Genomic DNA, 26,041 nt, shown 5'->3' with positions numbered 1-26,041 from the left:
GCGTGGACTCCAGCCATTCCAAGCCAGCCCAGAGATCCTGGTCACACCGGCCCCACCCAGCCCCTCATCTACCCCAGCAAAAGCCCTGGTGCCCCGGGAACCAGGCCAGGCCTGGGAGAGAAATGCAGCGTCCGGGCCGGCGGGGAGGGCGAGGCGGCTGACGGGACTGGCCCAACCTACCCAGGCGTGTCACCTTCCGCAGGCAGGTGAGGGCGTACTGCAGGCGGCCACACTCCTCGGCGCTGGCCCCACAGCGCCGGAGCGTCTCCTTCACCTTGGCCTCGTTCATGTCCAGCAGGGCATCTAGCGTGAGCTCGCGGAGGATCTCCTGGGGAGGCACAGGACAGGCAGAGAACTGGGTGAGCAGTCATCCTGCTTGCGGCCAGGCCCAGCCTCCTGCTGAGTGGCAGGGGCCAGCTGCTGGGGCCGGCCTCCGACCCGCAGCCACCACTTGTCTGAGGACACCAGCAGCCAACCCCGGCCCCCACCCCCAGCATCCCAGAGACAGCAGCTGAAGCCGACATGCCAGAACTTGGGGATGGGGGCTGGGGAGAAGAGAAGGAAAAAACCAGAAACGTTCTGATGAGGGCATGTTGTCCCTCTGGTCTCTTTTTATTTATTCCTCTGGACAGGAAAATGATGAATCATGACAACTTTGGAGAATGACAAGTACTTCAGATGAAGATGGTTCTTTACAATTTTGCTGTATCTGAATCAGACCAGATAGGATTCAAAGAAAACTAGCTTCCAAGAAAAGGATTACAAAGAATTAACCCTCACCAAGATCTGTGTTTGGAGAAGGAAATGGCAACCCACTCCTGTATTCTTGCATGGGAAATTCCATGGACCAAGGAGCCTAGCCATACGGTTGCTAACCAGGAGTCAGGCAGGACTGAGCGACCGAACAACAGCAACGAAGATCTGTGCAGGTCTTTCCTACCGGGTCTTATCTGATTCTCAGCTGGGGTCTTCCAAGGTTTCAAGGTAGCAAAGAGAAGTGAGATGCTCGAAGCATATAAAGCACTCATTCAAACTCTGAGGATGGAGGGGGCTACGTAGAAGGAACAAGATGGCCTCGGGGGACAGAGCGGACACTGCTGAGCCCGGAGTTCAATCTTTGGTTGGAAAACTAAGATCCCACAAGCCACAAAGAGTGGCCAAAAAAAAAAAAAAAAAAGACGAAAAGAAGCTATTGCAACGCAACACGATATGGACCAGCATAGAGAAAGCTCAAAGAGTTATAGGACCAGTGGAGGGATGGGGCGGGAGAGGGGAGGGGGGAGAAGTTGGTTCCGGAGTTTCTATAACAGGGAAAGCCAGACAACCCACATCAAATGATTCCTATAAACTTGCAGTTCTTGAGAATCTAAGTTGATTTTCACTGATTTTTATTAGCAAACTGTGTCTAATGTAACACAAGCAATGTTGCGGTCAGTCAATCCATGGTGCTATAAATCTTAGACTCAAGTGTCAAAACAAAACCTGATGAAGATACCAACTATGAGTCACTGGGGCAATGGTTTGGGGATTCTGTGATGCCTGGGCGCTGGGGCCACATCTGAAGCCTGGCATGTGGCCTCTGGTGTCTGGCTCTGTCCCCTCTCCCCATCTTTGGTCTTGTGTGAATATTCTTCCATCTCCAGGGTTGTGGAAAAGAAATCTCGTGGCTCATTTTGGAGTCATTCTAGACTCTAAAAATTAGAAATAAACAGATACTCCCAGAGCGCCAAGAAGCTCATCAGTGGTTTGGACAAACCCTTGGTGGTGAGAAATCCTTCCAGATGATAAAATGAGAACGTCACAGGAAACCCTTGATAAGAACAACACAGAGAGCAGGATGCTTAGATAATGGCCCCAAGGCAGAAGCTTTTATTCAATCCATGTGTCTTCTTCTGTTGCCTTCAACAACGCCCTTCATCAAAATGCAGTTTTGACATCTTTGCCCCTCATTCCACTGACAGAAGCCATTTGGCAATACTGTCAGGGAAGACCAAATGGAAGTGGACGTTGCCCTGCACAACACAACCCTCCACCTCTCCCTGGGGTGGCCTCTGTTCTCACCCACACGGGTGCGTTTTCCCCAGGCTGTGATGACTCAGCAGTTCTCTCGAAAGTAGAGATTCCAGTATCTGCTTGATTTGGGGGTGGAGGTGGTATTGATGACGACAAAGGCAAGCCTAGAAACCCAATCCCCAATCTGACTACAATGCAAAGGCAGATTTTTTTTTCTTTTATATACGTTTCCTCCCCACCCACTTCAAGTTTCAGTTTCTCCGGCATAATAACTACATTTATTATCACAAACTATTTGCTAGCACTTCACAAGATGTCCGGGGCTTTGTGCACTGACTCCGCTCAAAACAATTCAGCAAGGAGATGCCGCTAAGCCTGTTTTATTGAGGTTCAGTGACCTCACGCTATGCAGCTTAATAAATGGTGGCGCCACAACCCAAACCCAGGTGTGTCAAGTCCAAAGCACCTTCAGTTACCCCCCACTGTCACTCATGAACTTACCCAGGGGAAAATGATTTTTTTTTTTTCAAAGTAAATTAATTTCTACCTGCTTTCTGAAAAAAAAAAAAAAAAACTGTATTGTAAAATGGAAGTCCTTTGTCATTAGCAAGTAACCCCCTAAATAAGAGAAATAATAGGTTCAAATTTATGGTCTTAAAAAAAAAAAAAGAATGAAAAGAAAAAGCATTCCTTTATAGCTTTGAATAAGCTAGAAGGTTTGTCTCCATCCCCTGAGGCTGCAGGGATCAGTTCATCCTTAGGGAATAAGGGAACAGGATCTGCTTTCCCTTCCCCTCTATGCGCTCTCTTCATGCTCCAGTTCAAACCAGGGGTTGGCCAGACAAATTGAAGGGGCGTAGGGTACAGAACCCTTTCCTGGGATAGAAGAGCCAACCCAGGGTCCCGCTTGTACAGGAGCTGCCCAGTATCTCCCAGGACAAGCATCACTTTCTGGGGAGTGAACTATGTATGTCCTCAGTGAAACGGGAGTGCTCAGCACACCAGCATCACTAGGATTTCTGACTGTTTCTTCCACTTTCTAATCCCTCCTCCCTGCAAAGCTAGGTCATTGAAGTGGGGAGAGGGAACCACCCTGTTCTGCCTAAAAGCTGCAGTCAGTGACACTATCCACCAGTTAGCAGGTTATCTGGTAGAGTTAGGGTCTCAAACACACAAGCCTCAGGACAAGGTTTCAGAAAAGAAAAAAAAAAAAAGGAGGTAGGTGGGCATGTTGCCCCTCGATCTATCTTTCCATGGAGATAAAAGTACTAGAAGGGGCTTCCCAGGTGGTGCTAGGGGTAAAGAATCTGGCTGCCAACGCAGGAGACACAAGAGGCATAGGTTTGAACCCTGGGTCAGGAAGATTCCCTGGAGCAGGGCATGGCAGTACATACGACACATGGCAATACACTCCAGTATTCTTGCCTGGAAAACCCCATGGACAGAGGAGCCTGGTGGGCTACATTCCATGGGGTCACACAGAGTCAGACATGACTGAAGCAACTTAGCACACACGCAGAAGGACTAGAAACGCTTCTCTTGCCTCTTTACTAGACAACAAGAATCTCAAGGAAAACGCTCATCAGAAACCCACTCTGCTCTCTCTCAGTGTCAGGGGGTGAGGAGAGGCCACAAGAGGGGCGCCGTATCATCATATTAAGAAATCGGAATTTTTATTTTAAAACAGCTGATTTTTATATGGTGGCAACTCATGCAAATCTGTGCAGACCAAACAGTCACGTCAGAGCCCCCAGATGACAGCACAGGGAACCCAGCAGCAAGGGGCTTGGGCGACACGTCACCAGGGGCCAGGCCTTCCCAGCCAGGTGCTGGCCTGGCTCTGGGACCCCATCATGAAAGCCAAGCGGGCCCTGGCCTTCCAACTCCTATGAGTTTATTCAGAAAGTAGTATTAGTCACTCAGTCGTGTCTCTGCAACCCCATAGACTGCAGTCCACCAGGCTTTTCTGTCCGCGGAATTCTCCAGGCAAGGATACTGGAGTGGGCTGCCATCCCCTTCTCCAGGGGACCTTCCTGACCCAGGGATCGAGCCTCGGTCTCCTACGTTGCAGGCAAACTCTTTACTATCTGAGCCACCAGGGACCCAAAGTTAATCCAATTGAGAAGGGACAGTCCATGAGGGAAGTGCGCTGGAACCAGGCGAGCCAGGATACAAAGAAGACGCCTCCCGTGGCCTCTGCTGCGCCTCTGGCCAGACAACAGTCAGGCTGGGCCAGTGGCTGTGCCGGTCCCGGGAGGGGCTCTGACGTCTCCTCCCATCAAGACTCAGGCAATGCCCCCACCAGCAAGCCTCACACGTGGTTGTGATCGTCTTGCTCAGACATAACCACAGCCAAGTCTGGGTTAGGAGGTTATTTCAGACCAGGGTAATTCATGTACAGTTGTCCTGCGTAATCTCTAAACTGAAAGCAAATTAGGGAATGAGTGTTACCCCCTGCTGAAGGTGAACTCATGGGCTCACTGACAACCCAGCAGGTGAAGCCGCCCGGAAATGCTCTCAGGTCTGAGAGGCCCCGAGACTGTGGGAGGGTCTCTCACCCACCTGGAGGCATGTGAAGATGCCAAGTTGTCTCAAGCCAGGCGTCCAGACCCTGGAGTTCTGGAGAAGGGATGACAGGCTGAGGACGCACACTGCTTCAGGAATTAATGTCCATCCCACCCCAGCTTCCATGTAAAGAAGAAAATATGGGAGGGACTTCCTAGTGGTCCAGTGGCCAAGACTCTGTGCTCCTAATGCAGAGGGCCCAAGTTCAATCCCTGGTCAGGGAACTAGATCCCACGTGTTGCAACTAAGGCCCGGAGCAGCCAAATGAATAAATAAATACTTAAAAAGAAGAAAAAAAATATGAACTAGAAACCAGGAAGGGAAGACGTGTTGTCCGACCCATTGTTGGAGATGCCCCGGTTCCACCCAGCCCTGGGTCAGCACATGAGCGTGGAGGCGGGGAGCAGGGCCGTGGGACAGGGCACACTGGCTCCCTGCCTCTGCCTGTCCCCTTGAGCCACAACTTACTTCTCCCGTAGGTGACATTACGTTATGCTTTCTGATAATAATTAGAGGGCAGGGCCAGTGGAGCAGGGAGGTGACTCCCAGTCTGTGATCGTGAAACTGCTGGCTGTGTTCTTGGCAGCAGAAGGCGGGCTCGGGCTGGCCTGAGCACGCTGCCCCTCCCCTCAGCAGCTGGCAGCGACTGGTGTCACAGGCCCGGCTGGGTATCAAATGGTGTCCCAGGACTTACCAGCAGCCACGGGGCTGCCTGGGGTCTATACTTAGCAAACGGTGCTGGCTGACATGGAGAGCTGTCCCCCTGGCCGTGGCCAGTCAGGCGGGCTGTGGAAACGCCAGGGACTTCACACACTGCGTGTGGACCACGTGTCACAAGAATCCATGTGGCTCGGGATGGAACTGGGATGAAGACCTGGCCTGAGGGAAGGCTGAGAGGCAAGCCCACACTTGGCGTCTCCTTCTGGCATTGTGTCTAGTCCTGGAGCATAGCACGGACTGGTCACAGTCGTAACTGCCTCAACCAGTGCGCCCAGCACGCATGGTGCATCAACCAAACCTGGATTTCTGGTGGGTGGGCAGAGGTGTCCCCAACTGGCCTGGCTGGGGCTTAATTCAAGAGCCGGGATCCTCCACCTCAGATGCTTTCCCAGGAGCTGGTCACAGCAGAGAGGCCAGAGGTGGGCTGCCAGAGCCCTGTACACCCCTCTCTGGCTGGCGAAGCAGAGACAGAGCAGCAGGGGGTTCTCCGGCAGCCCAGGTGGGGAGCCCACATCTCTCCAGTTGGCAAGGGGGCACCTGACAGATGCTCCTTCCTGCCTTCTCACCACCGCTGGTGCCGAGGGAGAAGAAGGGATGACACTTGGATAATAATAGCTGGATATTCTAGGAAGCACAGGAGGGGCTGAGGCAGTGAGCGGCCTGGGTCGGGCAGCTTCCTGGGGTTTCCATGGAGATCAGCAAAGAGCTTAGGGATACTGGCTTTGTCAATGGACCATGTCTGGATCTAGTCACTATCCCAGTTCTGGGGAATGAGAAAAAGTCCCTGCTGGGAAAAGTTACCCTGATAGAGAGGGCTTCTCTCTATCACTTCCCAGGGAAAGAAGGGTCAGATTTGGTCGGAACTCTGCCAACCTTGGGCCAGTCCCTGCCCCTCTCTGGGCTTCGGTTTCATCATTTATAACGTGAGTAGGTTTGGCTAGATCAGGTCAGTGTCTCTCAACCCTGTCAGCAACCTGGAATCACCTGAGAGGCTTTAAAAAAGGATCCTGGGACTTCCTTGGCAGTGCAGTGGTTAAAACACTTCATTTCCACTCTGGGGGAATGGGGGTGGGGCTGGGCATGAGTTCAATTCCTGGTTAGGGAACTAAGATCCCACAGGCCAAGCAGCAAGACAAAAAAAAAACACACAAAAAAAGGATCCTGATAACCAGGCCCCACCTTACATCAATTGAATTGGAACTTCTAGGGGTGAGAACCATGAGGGCAGACAAACTGTAGGGCCTTAAATCTGGCCAAAGTGGTCCAAGGCAGAAAGGTCTAAGAAAGTGGGGCTGGCCGGGGCAGGGCAGCACCCTGGGGGCTTGACCTCCCACCTGTCCTTTCACGAGGCCCCTGATCCTTCAACTCAACCCCAGCCCAGCCCAAGCTCACAAACATCCTAGGAGATTTACTCTCCTGTACCCTGGTGCCTCCCTCCCTCCCACAAGGCAGGGTGGACGTTTGCAGAGCAGGGAACCTGGTGGACTCTTCAGGGAGTCTGGCCTACACATTAGTACATCTGGGCTTGAAAGCCTCAGAAAGGGGGCGCAGCGGTGGGATATGGTGTGGAGGTGGAGGGGTGCACATAAAAGTGGAGGAGGTAAGAAGGGGGTCAAAACAGGGTGAGCAACAAGCAGTTATTACTCAGCCCTTGGGTGCCAGGCACTCTGTTAGATCAGCTATAGAGGTCAGCACAGGCGATCCTCATAAAAGCCTGAGATGGGTGACAAGGCTCAGAGAGGCTAGGAAACTGGCTCAAGGCCACACAGCCTGTTTGGTGAGGCTGAGACATGGCCATCTCTACCTCTTCACAGCCAGCTGGCTCTGCCTGCACTGGTGCCCACTTCTCTGCTCTATGATGTGGGATCCTTTCCCCAGGGTAGGATCTGCTTGGCATCACAGGTCACATCTGGTTTCCAGGCTCCATGCTGTGCCCTCCTTCCATGCAAGCTGGGGTGCACTCTGGCTGTGGGGTTAAAAGCAGCTGCAGGAGGCCTCCAGTGGGGGGTTCTTCTCTCTACATGACTTCTGAACCCCCTTAGCAGTCCTGCCAGGCCCCCTCAGTACCCCCCTGCCCTCTGGAGGAGGCAGGTGCCCTCCAAGTCTGCCTGAGACCAAATCTCTAGCTTCTGACGGCATCCGTTCTCACCACAGCCACCACCATCAGCCCAGGCGGCTGGCCTCACCCTCCTGAAAGGCCTGTCTTGGGGCTGCCTACCCAGGCCCCATTCTTCCTCCCATAAACCCTAGGCATCTAGTGCAGGAACTGGTACACTTTTTCTGAACAGACCATAGAGTATCTTCATCTTTCCAGGCCATACGCCCTCTGTCACAACTAGTCAACTCTGCTATCAGAGCTCCCAAGCAGCCACAGCCAGTATGGAAGCACATGGGTGTGGCTGGTGCCAGTAAAATCTCAACTATGCACCCGGAAACATGAATTTCATATAATTTTCACACGTCACAAAATAGTCTGGTTTTGCTTTGTTTTGCTTTTCCTACCAGTTACAAATGTGAAAACCATTCATAGCTCCAAAGGCTGTAGAGAAAGCAGTAGCGGGCTGGACTGGGTCCACAGGCCGACGTGGGTCATTCAGCCACTCAACAAACACACACCAGCTATGCTGGGCCCAGAGGAGAGACAAGGCAGGCCCACATTTTGTCACCTTTCTCTGTATCTTCAACACACATTTCCAAAACCAATTCTCCTGCATGCTGTTTGAAAACCGTCAGATACTTCCAGCATTAGAGAAACACACACCCCCCCCCCACCTCCATAGGTTTGGGGCTGTGTGCTTTCCCCCATTCATACTACTCCCAAGATGGAGAGAGGAGATGGGTGGGCTTCTATAGCAGGGGGTTCTCTTCCCCCAGGATGCTCGCTGACTGTTGGAAAGAACTCACTGTTGTCCACTAGACTCCACAGTAAAACACGAGTCAAAAATGGAATACTCTAAAAGGGGCTCACTGGCTACAAGAAAAAGAACATTCCAAAGTAAGACTGGGGTCAGTGTAGGACAGGGGGAGGGTGTAACATCAGTCAAAAGAATACACGAGCCCCCGTGGGTAAGGCTTCCTGGTGGCTCAGTGGTAAAGAAGCTGCCTGTGATGCGGGAGCTGCAAGGAGATGCGGGTTCAACCCCTGGGTCAGGAAGATCTCCTAGAGAAGGGCAAGGGCATGGCAACCCACTGCAGGATTCTTGCCTGGAAAATCCCACGGACAGAGGAGCCTGGAGGGCTACAGTCCACGGGGTCGAAAAGAGTCGGACAACTGAGTGACTAACACTTCCTTAAACCCTTGGGTGATGCTTAGGGAACCGGCAGATGGGGGCGGGGGGAGGCCCCTTCTGGCACACGCAGGGCAGTGTGGAGGAGCCACAGCTGGGGCAGCTGGGGGTCAGGGGTCTGTCGCCGTGAGCCCCGCTCCAGGGCAGCAGCTTCCCCAAGCCGGTAGGCCCTCATGGCATCCCTTGTTGACACAGCAGATGGACGAGGAGGGTGGCAGTGGAGACACAGGCCAAGCCAGCAGCAGGGTGAAGAAGAGGGCTTCCAGGGAAAGGCTGAGCATGGGATGACCATCTCAACAGGGACACTTCTGAGATGGGAAGGGGTAGATGTGAGAGGCTGCCCAGGACGACAGCTCTGGCAAACTTCGATGCTGAGCAGTCCTCCGTAGAGAGTGCAGGGAACAGGGTCTGGTTAGAAATGCACCTCCCTGTGGGGAGCCCCAGCTCTCCGGGGCATAAAGGCACCAACAGAAAGACAGAGGGATCAGGCGTGGCCATTGCCTGTGGCCGGCTGGTGCCCAACATCTCCCCTTCCAGTTCTCCCCTGTGCAAACATACCAGTCAAGAGAGGGTTCCCAGACAAGTCTCCTCCGTCTCCTCCATACCCGCAGTGTGACAGCTCTGAGTGCAGCCCGTGAGCCCATTACTCAGCCCCATGCCAGACTGGCCAGCCAGCAAACTCAGGGCCCAGAGATTTCGCTCAGGGCCCTGGCGCATGACCAGCCCCAGCCGTGAAGTCTAACCCTCCTGTGAGGCCAGGAGACAAATCTCAGACCCCTCCCTCCACCAGAGGGGCACATCCCTCCCAGCGTTCAGCACGAAGTCTGTCCTTTGGGGCCATGGGTCAAGGGCTGGGGTGGAGTGGTGGGAGGGATCGGGGATAAGCCGCACTGCAGGAAGTGAGCGCAGAGCTGGAGACCTGAGAGGCAGGCTGCTCCACTGACAACAGAGGCCCATTGTTTCCGAGCTGCCCCACAAGGTCCGAGCAGGAGACTGAGATCTCTTGGGAGACCCTGGAAGGAGGCAGCCCCCTCTCTGTAGTTTTCCAGAAACTCTGTAAACAGCTCCTGGCCCATGGGAGTCACAGAGGACTCAAGCCAAGGAGACCATCGCCAGAGCCATCGGGGCTGAGGGCAAGAAGGGGCCAATGCGTATTCATGAGTCTGGGAAGACAGGAGAGAAAGTCTTCCTCTGCCAAGATCAAAGGCAGAGGACACTTGCAGGCATGCTAAGTCGCTTGAGTCGGACTGTTCAGTGTCTGACTCTTGGTGGCGCTACGGGCTGCATAGCCTGTGGGGCTCCTCTGTCCATGGGATTCTCCAGGCAAGAATACTGGTGTGAGTTGCCACTGCCCTCCTCCAGGGGATCTTCTGGACCCAGGGATCAAACCCGCATCGGCAGGTGGGTAGCGCCACCCAGGAACCCCTCAAAGGACCCTTAGAGACATTTTAGTCCAACACTCATTTTACAGAGGAGGAAATCGAGGCCCAGGGAGGGGAGGGGACTGATCTGGGTCACCCAGAACAATAGGATCAAGGCGTTGCCAGTGACTAACACCAGGATGTACCAACCCCTGGTGGGCATTCCTTACCCAGATATAAAGGTTTCATTCCTGCCAACTTTTCTGAGCTGCTCTAAGAAGGTGAGCCAAGAGGAAGACTTCCCTGAGAACCTTTTCCAAAGGTGCTGACCTAAGGGACACCATGCTATGTGCTTACCTCATGTGTCCAAAGCCCCATGGAATGCAGGGTTCTTGGCTAATAGCCTCACCCTGGCAAGTCCCTAAAGTCTTGGTGGCTCAGAAGATGGTGGGTGGGCAGAAATCCTTGACTCCCTGCTCTTGCCCACCCCGACCCATGCCCACTTCAGGGACACACATTTTTCTTCTTTTCTTCTTTTTGTAAAGAAGCAAACCCCATATCACCACCTACAGCCAAACACCCAGCTTCTGAGCTGAGCTCTAAGACCCACCCAGGGCTGTGGCACGTTGATTCTCACCCAGCTTCTTGACCTGCCTCTTTTCACAACCAATCCAATCATCAAATAACAACTCCTTGTACTACAGCCACTTGTGAAGTGGCCTGGGCACGACTGCTTCATGGTGAAGGAAAGTGGAGTTCAGAGAGATTAGGTTACTCACCTAGGACACAGCAAGTGAGCAATGGGCCTGGGTTGGACCCTGGTCCGTGTGCCTCCAAATCTAGCACACACAGTCTCTACATGGCTTGGCCTCCTCTTATCAGGTTGACCAGAAGCGCTGAGGCAGGGCTGGGCCTGCCCATACAACTCCAGTTTCCTAAGCTCCCAGAAGAAGAAGCTGGCTCAAAACAAGTGTGTGCCCTGTTCAAACCAAAAGCACAAACGGGCCCCAAACCATTCACCAGGAGAATGGGGAAATATCTATTTCAGTAAGTGCCCGATGGGTCCCCACCAGCCACTTCACAGCAAAAAAGAAAGCAAATGAAATCCTATGAAGTGGAAGGCACATTCTACCCCATACGCTCATTTTTCCTGAAGTGTCTATAAGACAGCAAAGCGAGGACCCGGAGCCCAGCCAAACACACTCCCTTCCAAGCTCTCATGGAAAGGCCGCTTGATCCCAGACCCCAGTGCCTACCTCACAACCCTTCGGCCGGGGCTGGTCCAGGCTCCGTGCCTCGCGCAGCACCACAGGAGGTGGGGTCCCTGAGCCCCGGGTAGCCTTGGCCGGCACCCAGCTCCACAGGCAATGCATGATGAGGGGCCCGAGCCCAGGGTCCCCAGCAGCCTCGGTCCCTGGTGTGGTGTCCCAGGGAAGGACAAGGTAGAGAGAAGAGTTTCTGTTTTCATGACTGTAGTGAACAGTCACTGCAGCCAAAAATAGTCTGTGCCCGGGCGCTGGGGAGTCAGCACATAGCTCCCAGAGCAGGTGCTGGGTGTAAGACACGCAGGTTCCAGCCGGCCTCGCTGCAGGGGGCCGGGTGTCGGGCAGGGGGCCAGGCACCCAGGGTACCTAGGATACAGGCGGCAGACAGAGAGGTGCTCCCTGCCTCCCGGCCCTCCTCCAAAGATTCCGACTTGAGTCAACAAGGAGCGTGATGATCCCTCCTCTTCCAGTGAATCATCTGGGGAACCCCCACCCCTGCGTGAACTCCAGCTGCTCCCACTGCCTCTGCGGTTCTCACAGATCTGGGGCTGGGTGATTTAGACACCCGTGGGAAGAGCTACCAGCTATCAAAACTCAGAACCGTATGCCAAAAAGGATGCACTTGACTATGCGTAGATTGGTGGGGCGGGGGGCGGGGGGAGGTCTAAAGTTATACGGCTGGCTAACAGTGGCTGGTGGGGTTGTGGGGGGATTTTTTTTTTTCTCTTTTGGGCTTCTCTATATCTTCAAATTTTCTTATGATAAACATGGGTCATTAGATTTAGAAAATGTTACTTTTAAAATGAAATTTTTAAAAAGAAAAGATGTTCAGGATCACAGAAGGAATATACAACATGGGCCTATCCATGAGAATATAAAGTGTGTGTGTGTGTTGTGTGTGTGTGTGTGTGTTGTGACCTTGGCTTTGGAGCCAGACTTCCCGGATATGAATCCTGGCTCCTCCACTTACCATCTAAGTGACCTGGGATAAGTGACACTGTCAGTTTCTCTATCTCTAGCCTGTGGAAGTGTCAGTCGCTCAGTTCTGTCCAACTCTTTGCGACCCTATGGACTGCAGCCCACCAGGCTCCTCTGTCCATGGGATTTCCCAGCCACGAATACTGGAGTGGGTTGCCATTCCCTTCTCCAAGAGATCGAACCTGGGTCTCCTGCACTGCAGGCAGATTCTTTACATCTGAGCCACCAGGAAAGTCTATCTCTATCCTATTTGGGGGATACAAGCATTGCCTCTTGCTACAGACTAAACATGTGTTCTCCCCAAAATTCACACGTGGAAACTTAATCCCAATGTGACAGTATTAGTAGGGTCTTTGGGACATCATGAGTGTGGAGCCCTCAGTTTGGGATTAGTGCCCTTATAAAAAACACTGGAGAGCTGCCTGGTCCCTCCCATCATGTGAAGACACAGCAGAAAATGGTCATCTATGAACCAGGAAGTGGATCCTCACCAGACACAGTATCTACTGGCACCTTGATCTTAGACTTCCTCGTCACCAGAACGATGAGAAATAAATTTCTGTTGTTTATAAGCTGCCCAGCCCACTCTATGTTATTTTTGTTCCAGCAGCCGGAATGGAATATAAGACATCTCCCCAGAAGGTTACTGGGAGGACTGAAAGAGACTCTCCACGTAAAGCTCACAGCTCAGTGCCAGGCACACTGGCAACACTTGCTAAACAATCATAGTATAAATTCACGAATAGATGACTTTAAAAAAGAAGAAAAAGAAAAGAAAGATCAACCAACAAAGAAGGCCAACTGGAAGGAAAGGTACCAACATGTTTCCAGCATTTCCTCTTGGTTGTAAGATTATGATGTAAACCGTCAATAAGCAGTAGTATTGTTTTCTTTAATTTCTACATTTTTCATACTTTGAAAAGGAATATTTGTGTAAATTATTGGCTATGAAGAAAAAACAAAAAACACCCTGAAAAGCTAAGAAGCAATCATTACCTCTGTGTAGGGTTACAGAGGACCTATTTTCTTTGCTTTTGTATACTTTCTAAAATAAATATTTTTTATTTTCACAGTGAAGAAAATGAGGTGTTATTAAAAACAAAAACTGGGACTTCCCTGGTGACGGAGCAACTAAGCATGCCTGCCACAACTACTGAAGCCCGCATGCCTGGAGCCTGTGCTCCACAAGAGAGGCCACTGCAATGAGAAGCTCTCACACCCCAGTGAGGAGCAGCCCCCACTCACTGCAGCTAGAGGAAGCCCACACAAAGGGATGAAGCCCAGCGCAGCCAAAAATAAATATTAATTTTTTAAAAAACTGAGGAGTAGGCTCACCTATTACATCCTAGATATAAGATCTCTGAGGACCCCCTGCCAGAGTCTAGGCCTTTGATGACCCATCTCTGAGCCTGCGGCCCCTCACCTCCTATACCAACAAAGGAGTTCTACTCACTGTTGGGAAAAGCAGGCCCAATGGCACCCAGAGATCCCCCCAGGGGAAAGCCAGGTGAGCCAACCCCATGGAGGGCCCCTGGTGAGGATGAGGGTGGTGAGCTGCAGTAGCAACAGTTGGGAGGAGTGTGTGCTTGTGCGTGCTTCTTCTGTCAGCAGGGTGGTCTTTCCTCCAAGACACATTTCCCAAGTGCAGATGGCGCTGATCCTTCAGGCTCACCATCTTTCTGCCAAAGGGCTGAACCTATGACCTAGTTTTGGCCAATGGGAGTTCTCTGTCTTATTAGCTCTGTGATTGGTTCTGATGTGAGCACATGACTAAAGCCAAGCCAATCAGAGCCTTCCCTGGGATTTTTCACCCACAGTTCTAGGGTAAGAAGCTCTTAATAGGCAATACCACTACTCTACTGAAAAAAAAGTGAGGCTTAGCTCCTGGTGCCCTTCAAGCCTGCCACGTGAAGTGGGCCTGTCTGAGAAGTGTGCTCTAAAGGCATCAGCTGGGCTTCTGCATCCAGACTTCCCGGACTTTTATTACTAAGCTGATAAAAGACTGTTTTCTTCAAGCCAGCTTGTATTGGAACTTGTTATAGAAAAGTTTTAACTAGTTGTAGAAGAACATAAAAGCTTTTACTTAGTAAGGGCTTACTATGTGCCCTGGTACCATGTCATTCTCCACCTATTTATCTATCCATCCATCCACCCACAATCAATAGACAGCTACTGAACAGCAAGGGTGGGCCAGGAACCTTACTCAGCACAGAGGATACAGCAGCGAACAAAATATATAGTCTCTTTCCTTAGGGAGCTTATATTCTATCAAGAAACAATAAAAAAACAAATTCAAAAATAACTAAAATACGTAATCGAGATTCGTGAATAAGTGCTAAAAGGAAATAGCAGACTGACACAAAGTGGTGGCTGTGGGGGCGGGGGCGGGGTGTGCAGCTAATTTTAGACAGGATAGCTTCTCTGAAGAGCTGACTTCTAAGCTCCCATCAGAGGATGAGAAGGTGCTAGCCATGATGGTATAGAAATTTTGACAGAGGAAACAGAATACACAGAGGCCCCGGGCCATGACAGGAAACAACCTAACCTGTCCTAACATGAGGGGGAGAGTGAGAAGGGGCAGCAGGAGACACAGGAGGAGGCAGATGCGGATACTCCAGAGCCTTGAAGGCCACGGTGAGCGCTCTGGATTGTATGCTGAGTGCAACAAGGCACCAGTGAGGCACCCTACTCAGAGAAGTGAGGGGGTTGGGCTGGGGCTTTAAGAAGAATCACGTGGGAATTCCCTGGTGGTCCAGTGGTTAGGAATCTGCCTTTCCATGCAGAGGACACAGGTTTGATCCCTGGTTGGGGAACTAAGATCCCATATGCCACAGGGAAACTAAGCCCTCAAGTTGCAACACAGCTCGAGGTGGTGAGCCCACGCACCCCAACTAGAGAGAAAGGTGAGCACTACAGAGAAGAGCCTGCATGCTGCGGAGCCAACACAGCCGAATGATAACAAATAAATACGTTAAAAAGAAGACAAAGGACCATATAGTCAAAGCTATGGTTTTTCCAGCAGTCATGCACAGATATGAGAGTTGCATCATAAAGAAGGCTGAGTATCAAAGAAGTGATGCTTTCAAATTTGTGATCCTGGAGAAGATTCTTGAGAGTCCCTTGGACAGCAAAGAGGTCAAACCAGTCAATCCTAGAGGAAATCAACCCTGAATATTTATGGGAAGGGCTGATGCTAAAGCTGAAGCTCTAATACTTCAGCCACCTGATGCAAAAAGTCGACGCACTGAAAGAAGACCTTGATGCTGGGAAAGATTGCTGGCAAAAGTAGAAGGGGGTGAGATGGTTAAATAGCATCACCGACTCAATGGACATGAATTTGAGCAAACTCCAGGAGATAGTGAAGGACAGGGAAGCCTGGCATGCTCCAGTCTGCAGGATCAGAAAGAATTAGACATGACTTAGTGAGTGAACAACAACAACAAAAAGACGACGAAGAAGAAAAATCACTCTTGACTCATGAACAATGAAACGGAGGGAAGGGCAAGACTGATACAAAGAGCAACGTAGGTGCTAATGCACAAGTCCATGAAGTGGCTAGGACTAGGGAGGTGGCAGTGGTGAAAAAGAGACATAGATGGATTGGGATATATATTTGGGAATAGAGCTAGTGAGATTTGCTAGTCAACTGAATGTCAAGGTGGAGGAAGCAGAAGGAATCAGAAATGACTCCTCAGTTTCTAGTTAGAGCAGTCAACAGACTAGTAACAGGCTCGGAAAGGTAAGGGACTTATCACACCATTGGCGAGTGGCAAAGTGAAGCTTGTGTCTGCCTCCCAGCTCCAGGGGCTAGGCTGTCTAATTCCAGGGGTCATGGCCTTAAGCAATCTTTTTAACCTGTTGCCTGCTCAAAGGCACAGAGCTGGAAGCAGGAGCCACTGAAACCTATTTTTTCTTTCTTTTGCTGATTTTTTTTTTTTTTTAAAGGAAGCGCAATGAGAGAAGAGACTTTTTCTTTAAGATAATTAAAACAGTGTGGTGTCGACACAAGAATTTCCCAATATCTAGCTGGGCAGATCTGTTCTAGAGCAATCTTGCCTTTGGAGGTAGTCCCCACAGAAGGCAGGCCAACAACTCAGGAGCCAGTGGCCCCAGAGGAAGCAACAGGCACATGGTCTTGCTCAAGTCTGCCTGTTGCCAACGGAAACCAAAGGCAGCTCAGGAACCCCAGACCTCAGCAGCCCCCAAAGGCCTCCCCAGAGACCCCTGCAATTCAACTTTCACTAGCTCAGATCAGAGAGCTCCTGAGACTGAAGAGACCAAAACTCTTGGATAATCTCACTTAGCTGCAGTCATTCATCAAGAACACTTCCCACATGCCAGGAACTGGAGACAGAGCAATGAGCAAGACACCCAGGTCCCTGCCCACGTGGCACTACCAGTCTCATTGGGTTTTGCTGGACTTGGCAGCCCAGAAATCTAAAAGATTGAGGAAATGGGCTCACTGTAAAAATGCTAAACCAATACGGGCTGAGCAGAGCAGTCGTCTCATGATTTTTCAGATATCTAGGAACCAGGAGTACCCCTTCAGTCAAAGCTTAAAAGAAGGCACTGTGGCTCATAATTAGAAAAATAAATCACTTCATTCATGGAAGAGGGTGATGTCTGCAAGTCTTGTAAGGACAGGAACTCATGGGCAGTGCCTAGATCAGGACCTGACTCACAACAGGAGGTAAGTGCGTGTTCACTGGGCGTGCGCATGCGTGGACGAACAGGCGAAACGTGAGCAGGCATCCTCTGCTCTGCTTCCTGCCGTATTTCATCCTTTCCTCCCTGGGGACCCATCGCCATCGTTATCTGAGATGACTACATCCCACCACCCTGTAAGCCCGTCAGGGCAGACTGCACTTTGTTCATCAAGGAATCCCCTGTAGTAATGAATCTGGGTACCTGGCGCAAGGTAAGTAAGTGATCATTGGATGTCGAACAGGCGGTTGGAAAGGAAAGGAGACGGAGATTGAGGAAGGGAAGAAGGATGGAGGGATGAAAGAAGAGAAAGGAAGAGTGGGGAAGGGGAGAAAGGACGGCTGGAAAAAAAAGAGAAAAGAGACTGAGAGAGGGGAAGGGGGGCGGGGCAGGGAGGGGGATGGAGAAGGAGGAAGACTGGAAGAAATAAAGATCAAGTCAACCACGCAGCGACATACAGTAGCCCAACCCCCACCCCCACCCCAGGCCGGGCTGTTCTGGGTCAGACGACAGACAAAATCTGTCAGGGAAAGGAAGCCTGGCTTTGGAGTCACAAGAATGTGAGTTTGAAGCCTGACTTGGTTATCCGCCTGCTGTGTGACGCTAACATGTCACCCAATGTCTCTGAGCCTCAGTTTGCTCAGCTACAAAGTAGGGATCCTAGTGTTTCCCTCAACCCCCATCCCAGGGATTAAAGAGGATGGTAGCTATAAAATGCTCCCTTGTAGTTTGCCCTCTTCCTTCTATATCTGGCTTTAGATCTTCTCCTGACTGGCTGGGTGATGCCCACAGGCCAGTCCACTGGCCAGGGCTCCACTTGCCAGCCACACTGAGCTGGTACTGAGATCAGTGCCAGAGATCTCAGCAACTCTGTATGGAGGCAGCCCTGGGCCTGTAGGACTGACAGCCGGCCCAGATCCCTGCAGGCGGCAGGGTGAGGGTGTGGGCCACATTCCAAGGATGCTCCCAGCTGCCAACGAGCAAGGCAGTCAGGATGGCGGGGCTTCAGGCTTCCTGAGGGAGAGGGCAGGGACACGAAGAGGGCGGGAGGAGAGGCGAGGATGGCAGGATTCATGTCTATTAAAGCTGAACCCAGAAGCCAAATACCCCCTCGCTCTTCTGGTCTAATCTACAGCCTCCCGCTCACATGGCCTACCTGCTGGGGCCCACGGAGCTGCAGCCACTCCCAGCCAATGGGAAGGCAAGATGGTAGCAGAGGTCAGGCAGCTTTCTTCTCCATCCCCAAGAGAAGACCGGACTTTAGACACGGGGATACACGGAAAGAGGAAAGAGAAACCTGCCCAGCGGGGGCCACCACATAAACCCCTTACCGGACCCGCCTGCATCTTCAATTCTGACCACGCCACCAGCAAGAGCTTATTCAAGGAGTCTGTGGACTGTGGCTGCAGCCCTGGAATTCAGCCTCTGCATCCCCCACGCTCCCTGCTAGCACTGGTCCCAGCTAGCGCTTGCCACTTCCTTTAACAACTTCCAACAGGGAAATTGCTGAAGGGAAAAAAAAATGGCTCCATGCCAGCAGGCTGTGAAATCATTTCCCCAGCTGCAGCCAGAACATGAAGCTGTGATTTTTAGTTTTTAACCTGTAGATGAGGAAGAGGCTGAGAAAAAGGGCGGAAATAATACAGTGTGCGACTCCAGATGCCCAGAGAAGGGGCCCTGCCTCTACACTCACTCGCCTGCCCACTCCCTCATCTTAACGACCCCAACCATCCAGATCTGCTCAGGGAGGGCGCTCCTATTTCTCACCAGTCAGGGGCACCATCTCACTTTCCTGTCCAATTCTTTGCAACCTCATGGACCGCAGCCCACCAGGCTCCTCTGTCCATGGGATTCTCCAGGCAAGAATACTGGAGTGGGTGGCCACGTCCTCCTCCAGGGGATCTTCCCGACCCAGGGATCGAACCCACATCTCCCACATTGTGGGCAGATTTTTTACCGTCTGAGCCACCAGGGAAGCCAACTACCAAGGAAGTCCAGGAGGAGGTCTACTTGTCTTCAAACAACCCTAAAGTTCTCTCTCTTCCTCTCTCACATATACACCCTTCCATGATCTCCCAGGCAAAAACCCCAACCCTTACACTCCACTCATGGAGGTTCCCATGAACCAACCCTGTTTCCTCACCGATTCCTTCCAGATCTTTGCAAATTCTTCCTGGCAAGGACGGCACAGCTCTGTCAACCCCAAGGTCTTGCAGTTTCTGTTCCTTCCTGCCCGTCTAGCTGCCTGCTGGCACCCACGGTGAGTCTGCCCACCAGCTCCCACAGACCCCAGGCTGGCTTCCATCCAGGCACTCAGCACCAGCTGTTGACTATGCCTCTCCCCAGCCTGGGAGCTCCTGGCCCTGGGGAGAGCGCGATTAGAGTCCCGGCTCCCAGCACAGGACCTAGACCTGCACTGCCCCATCATAGCAACAGCCAAGTAGCTATTTATATGAAAATCCAACATGACAGGGGCTTCCCTGGTGGCTCAGATGGTAAAGAATCTGCCTACAATGCGGGAAATTCAGGTTCAATCCCTAGGTCAGGAAGATTCCCTAGAGAAGGGAATGGTAACCCAGTCCAGTATTCTTGCCCGGAGAATTCCATGGACAGAGGAGCTGGCGGGCTACAGTCCATGGGGTTGCAAAAGCCAGACATGACTGAGCGACTTACACACATACTGACATGACAGAATAAAATTTAAATTACGGTTTCTCAATTGCACTATACATATTTCAAGTGGCCACATGGTTACCATGGTGCATAGAACAGATTGCTTCTAGCATCACAGAAAGTTCTGTCGGATGGTGTCACTCTAGACAAAGGTGTGATGGTTGGGTGAATAGATAAAGGCATCTCCAGAGCTGCCTGTTTCCAGCATCCGAGGAGAAGGGGTCAGGGGTCACACAGGTCAGAAGGGCCCGCAGCAGGCTCTGGAGCCAGAGAGGGCTGGGGTGTGTCCCTGGTGGGAAAAGAAGGGAGAGTCAAGAGTCCCTTCGTCCACACCAGGACCCCAGAGGAGCCACACTGCCCTGTGGCCACTTCCATGTCCAGCCCCTCTCTTCATACAGCAGAAAGGCATTCTTTCCTGAAAACTGTATGACCACAAACTGGTGACCGCAGTCTTAAAGACAAAGCTGAAATAATGTTTAGATAACTCTAACCGGAGAAGGCAATGGCACCCCACTCCAGTACCTCTTGCCTGGAAAATCCATGGACGGAGGAGCCTGGTAGGCTGCAGTCCATGGGGTCACTAAGAGTCGGGCACGACTGAGCGACTTCACTTTCACTTTTTACTTTCATGCATTGGAGAAGGAAATGGCAACCCACTCCAGTATTCTCACCTGGAGAATCCCAGGGACAGCGGAGCCTGGTGGGCTGCCGTCTCTGGGGTCGTACAGAGTCGGACACGACTGAAGCGACTTAGCAGCAGCAGCAGCAGAAGGACAAACAGCTTCCCAGGCGGCAATAATGGAAAAGAACATGTCTGCCAATGCAGGAGACCTAAGAGATGTGGGTTCAATCCCTGAATAAGGAAGATTCCCCCAGAAGAGGGCAGAGCAACCCACTCCAGTATCCTTGCCTGGAGAATCCCATGGACAGAGGAACCTGGCGGGCTACAGTCCATAGACAGAGTTGGACACGACTGAAGTGACTTAGCACACATGCATGGAGAGGGACGGGGCCCGGGAAGGAGATTTTGAAAAGGAAGGAGGAGGTTACGCACGGACATAGGGCTACACTCATATACACTGCAGCTATCAGGATCAGCAGAAAACCCCAAGAGAATAAAGAGATGAGTCCCATCACACAAAAGCCATTCCCAGAGGCCTAGGGAGCAGTTCTGGCAAAATCGTCTTGAGAGTGTTGACTGCACCAGTGCACCCCCATAGCTCAGCAGAAGGAAATGCCAGACTTCATGGATTTGAATCCTGTCTCCAAAAAACTGAACAGAAAAAAGACAGACACCCCGTTTTCAAGTCTGGCACCCCCAGCCTGCATCCCACTGTGACTTTTGCTCATTCCTCAGTCACTTTTCACCAGCAAATATATGCCAGGGCTTCCCGCATGCCAAGCACCACGCTGCCTGGCACACAGCTTCTACTGGGCACAAGCTGATGCCTTCTGGAGGGTTCCAACACAGCCATTCCTGAAATATTGAGGAGAAACCCAACCTCTTCCTATTCTATTGCTAAAGAAGAATGAAGTGGGCGTCCCTGGTGGCTCAGTGGCCAAGAATCCGCCTGCAAATGCAGGAGAGAGGGGTGGGTCTGGGAAGATCCCACATGGCCTGGAGCAACTCAGCCTGTGCACTGCAACTACTGAGCCTGTGCTCAAGAGCCCAGGAGTCGCGACTACTGAGCCCGCGTGCTGCAACTACTGAAGCCCGCGTGCCCTACAGCCCATGTTCCACAGCAAGTGAAGCCACCTCAGTGAGAAGCACTGAGAAAGTCTACACCTGGAGAAAGCCTGCAAGACCCAGCACAGCCAAACAAGTGAATAAATAATTTTAAAAGAAAGAAGAATGAGGTGGGCTTGCATGGACCAACACTGCGGTGAAATTCAAACTAAAAACCTCAGGATGATACCATTCTATGATCCCATTTTAGCATCATATATATATATATATATATATATATATATATATATTTTTTTTTTTAAGGGAAACAAATTTGTATGTGAATAAACACAATGTGGTGAGACTTCCCTGGTGGTCCAGTGGCTAAGACTCACCACTTCTTAAGCAAGGGGTCCAGGTTCAATCTAGAGCCCGCGTGCCACAACTAAATGAATACATCTTTAAAGAGAACAACATGGTACCCTGGATTGGAACCTAGACCAGGAGGAGGACAACAATGGAAAAACTGGTGAAATCCAAATGGAATCTGGAGTGTAATTAGTAGTTGTAAACCAATGCCATGTTCTGAGTTTTCACAAATGTACGCTGGTAATATATGATGTTAATGACAGGGGACGCGGGTGAGGGGTGCAGACGGGAACTCTGCATGGACTCTGCAACTTTCCTGTAAATCTAAAACTATTCCAAAATAAAACATTCATTTAGGAAAATAAACGGTGGTTTCGCTGACATTCAGAAGTCAACAGATTCTGTCTCTGAGTTCAGCTGTGGAAAGGGGCGTGACTTTCATGCCACTTGGAACTTTGGTTTCTGAAATGTGCACCTGCCTATCTAGGCGGCGCATCACTTTGTCGGCAAAGGTCCGAAGAGTCAAAGCTACGGCTTTTCCTGTAGTCATGTACGGATGTGAGAGATGGACCATAAACAAGGCTGAGCATCAAAGAACTGATGCTTTCAAACTGTGGTGTTGGAGAAGACTCTTAAGTGGGACAGCAAGGAGATCAAACCAGTCAATCCCTAAGGAAATCAACCCTGAATATTCATTGGAAGGACGGATGCTGAAGCTGAAGCTACAATACTTTGGCCATCTGATGCGAAGAACTGATTCATTTGAAAAGACCCTGATGCTGGGAAAGATTGAAGGCAGAAGGAGAAGGGGGTGATAGAGGATGAGATGGTCAGATGGCATCATCGATTCAATGGACGAGTTTGAGCAAGCTCTGGGAGATGGCGAAGGGTAGGAAAGCCTGGCATGCTGTAGTCCATGGGGTTGCAAAGAGTCAGACACGACTGAGTGACTGAACAACAACCTATTCTCGAACCAATTCTGGCTGAAAGCACATAGGATGCATCTGGGCCTAGCAGAGTGGAGTGGGAGCCAGTCAGAGTCCACACAATTGGTGGGTTAAGAAGCACAGGAGTGGCAGCCATTAAAGAGAATGAAATGATGCCGTTTGCAGCAACATAGACGGATCTACAGAGTGTCATCCTGGGTGAAGCAAGTCAGACAGACAAGGAGAAATACTGGAAATAATGGAGGACATTCCTTGCATGTGAAGTCTAAAATGAAATGACACAAAGGAACTTACTTAGGAAACAGAGAGAGACTCACAGACTTAGAAAACAGACTTACGGTTGCTGGGGAGAAGGGATAGTTAGGGAGCTTGCGATGGCCATGTACACACTGCTATATTTAAACTGGATAACCAGCAAGGACCTACTGGATAGCCTGGATGGGAGGGCGGTTTGGAGGAAGAATGGATACATGTAAACGCATGGCTGAGTCCCTTCGCTTTTCACCTGAAACTATCACAACACTGACAGTTGGCTATACTCCAGTACAAAATAAACAACTCCAAAAAAAAGAGAAAGAAATATAAGAGTGGCCTTTTGCTCAACAGGGAAGACTGCGCGGAGGAGGTGACGATGGCTCTGACACTAGAATGATGTCCATGGGATAAGCCTAGGCAAGAGCACTCCAGGGAGCAAGGGAGTGGGTACAAAAGTCAGACCAGAGGGAGTGAAGGGGAGGGTTAGTGAAATGAGGTCAGAGACACGCAGAGGGCAAAGTGTGTGAGGCATCTGGTGTTTATTCGGAAAGAAATGGGAAGCCCTGCAGAATTACGTGGTCCAATTTACATTTCCTCATGCTTCGTGGAAAATGGAGTGAAGCAGGTCAATGATAAAGTAGGGAGACAGCTCTGGGGCTGCTGCAGGAGCTCGGGTGAGAGGACGGGGGCCTGGGCCATGGTGCAGGCAGGGAGGTGGAGGGGTGAGGGGACACGGAGGGAGGGGCCGGAGATACTCCTGCTGTCTCTCCCCGACCCCACCACCCACACACAGCTTTCTGCTCAGACTCTGTCCCAGTGCCCTCCGCCAGGGAGCATCCTGGCTCCCAAACACACCTGGCTCGTGGGCTCTCCAGCCTGCCTGAACCTGCGCACAAATGAGCTCTCCCCTCATTTACACCCAGCTCTGACTACCCCAGATGACTTTGTTTTTGTTTGCTTTTTAAAAATATGTATTCATTTGCCTGTACCAGGCCTTAGTTGTAGCACGTGGGGTCTTTTTTAGTTGCGTGTGGGATCTAGTTCCTCAACCAGGGATCGAACCCTGGGCCCCCTGCATTGGGAGCATGGAGTCCTAGACACTGGAAACTAGGCAAGTCCTCACGCATGACTCCGTGATTCAGACACCACTTAACTCACGATCACCTCTGGGCCCGGCTGGGAGACCCCTGTCCCGGCTGCCACCAGAGGGCTCCCCAGAGGCCAAAACGCTTCTGCAGCCAGCCCACGGTCCTGGCTTCTGCCCTGGGCATGGCCAGCTCCTCTTTCAAAGCCGGGCACGGGTGAGGCTGGGTCTCCAGCATATTTCACATCTCTGCAGATCTGAGGGAAATCCCTCAAGGAGCAAAGCCACCTGCCAAAGATGTCTTAAGCCCAAGAAAGGAAGTTAGAAGGCACAGTTTGAAGTCCAGCATCCCCGGGTTTGACCCTCAAGTCTGCCCCTGTTACCAGCTCGGGGACCTTCATAGAGTAACTCGGCCACTCTGAACCCGGTGGTCCTCATCATCAAGCAGGGAAGATGCTGATGCGATGCTGGGCAAGTCACTGCCCACGTGGGGCCCCAGCACCTTCCAGGTAGGCTACAGACATGAGTCTGGTGGGCTGCAGTCCATGGGGTCACAAAGAGTCGGACACACTGAGTGACTAAGCAGCTGGTGGCTTCCCTGGAGGCTCAGACGGTAAAGAATCCGCCTGCAGTGCAGGAGACCCGGGTTCAATAACTGGGTCAGGAAGATCCCTTGGAGAAGGGAAAGGCCACCCACTTCAGTATTCTTGCCTGGAGAATTCTATGGATGGAGGAGCCTGGTTGGCTATAGTCCAAGGGGTCACGAAGAGTCAGACATGACTGAGCGGCTAACAACATACCTATTATGTGCATGCATGCATGTGACTGTTAACAATACCCCCAAGGTACCTCCATCTCGCAGCCCACCAGGCTCCTCCATCCATGGGATTTTCCAGGCAAGAGTACTGGAGTGGGTTGCCATCGCCTTCTCCGATCTCACAAAGCAGTTTCCTTCAAAATTCTCATGAGCAAACTCTTTTCTGCCAGCTTCTTAAAAGTTGACGTATGTCACAACTATGAGGGCCACTGGGGCCAAGGCCAGGGCTGGGAGCATGTAAGGTGCTAGAAGTGCCCTTGTGGGGAGCCCGCATTCACCCCCATCTTCTCTCACCCATAACAGGAATTTCTTAAGTTCAAGTCACCTCCTGTCCAAGGAATCTCTCCTAGTGAAAATTCTTAAATATACAAGCAGATTCATAAACAATATTAACCACCATGACATATACAATAGTCAACAACTGGAATTAACCTCTGCCTGGTAAACGATAGCACATAAACTCAGACATTATGAAGCTCCTGAAAGAAAGTGGGGTGGGAGGTGGTTACCAAGTGTGAAAATACAAGGAAAACATGCTGGTTAGCATGTCCAATGATAAGAGTAAAATATAAAATTGTTTATTCAGGATGGTTTAAATCAGTGTTGCCCTAGAGAAATATAATGCAAGCCACATACTTAAATTTTAATTTCTGAATAGCCACACTTGAAAAAGTAAATATATATGAAATAAATTTTAATCATGTTATTTAGCTTCATATAACCAAAATAGCATCTCAACAGATTAAGTTTTTAATATTTTCTTTTTTCTGGATCACGTCTTCAGAATTCAGCACATCTTTGAAATCATAATACATCTCAGTGTGGACTTGCCACATTCCAAGAACATATTAGCTACCTTACTAGACAGCACAGGTCTAACCCATCTAGAGATTTTTTTTTTAAAGACTTAAGTATTAGGGTAAAAAAAAAAAAGGCTGGAAGGAAATATCAAAGTCTTAATGATCACAGATTTTTCTCTGAGTGGTGGTAATACGTATGTGATTTTTTCCCCCTTCTTCTTCTGTTTTCCAAAGTGTCTAAATAAAATGAATTCGTGTTGCTTTTACGACAATGGCCAAGTCCATCTTTTCCATTTTAGAAGAGAAGTGAGGGATTTAAAAGACCTGCCCGGGTGAACAACACCTGTCAAGCACTGATTTATTGATGCGCCATGAGAGCTGCCCCTGACCTCTGACCTCCTCCTTGCATACTGGTTGATTAGTTCAGTGGGTAGGTGGGTGGGTAGGTTGGATGGATGGGGAAAGAGAACAAAGGAAGGAAAACAGAATTACTGCTGGAGTTACAGGAGAAAACTAAACTCAGATCCTTGCTTCTAA

At 50.8% G+C, this 26,041-nt stretch overlaps 1 protein-coding gene and 1 long non-coding RNA gene across 3 annotated transcripts in view; one reads left to right on the top strand and one right to left on the bottom strand.

Moving 5' to 3' along the window:
- Positions 1–26,041, bottom strand: part of LOC101117683 (kinase suppressor of Ras 1) — a 159,981-nt gene that overhangs the window by 43,929 nt on the left and 90,011 nt on the right. For both annotated transcript variants that reach the window (XM_060395266.1, XM_060395267.1), the window contains exon 3: positions 181–328. In XM_060395266.1, coding sequence (XP_060251249.1) covers positions 181–328 — 148 coding nt within the window. The remainder of the gene's footprint in view (positions 1–180; positions 329–26,041) is intronic.
- Positions 12,838–22,593, top strand: LOC132657397 (uncharacterized). Its single transcript, XR_009595508.1, has 2 exons — positions 12,838–13,002; positions 13,263–22,593. It is a non-coding gene; the product is annotated as an uncharacterized LOC132657397 (long non-coding RNA).

Source organism: Ovis aries, chromosome 11 (genome assembly GCF_016772045.2).
Source record: "Ovis aries strain OAR_USU_Benz2616 breed Rambouillet chromosome 11, ARS-UI_Ramb_v3.0, whole genome shotgun sequence".
NCBI lineage: Eukaryota > Metazoa > Chordata > Mammalia > Artiodactyla > Bovidae > Ovis > Ovis aries.
This window is presented reverse-complemented; position numbering and strand designations above follow the sequence as displayed.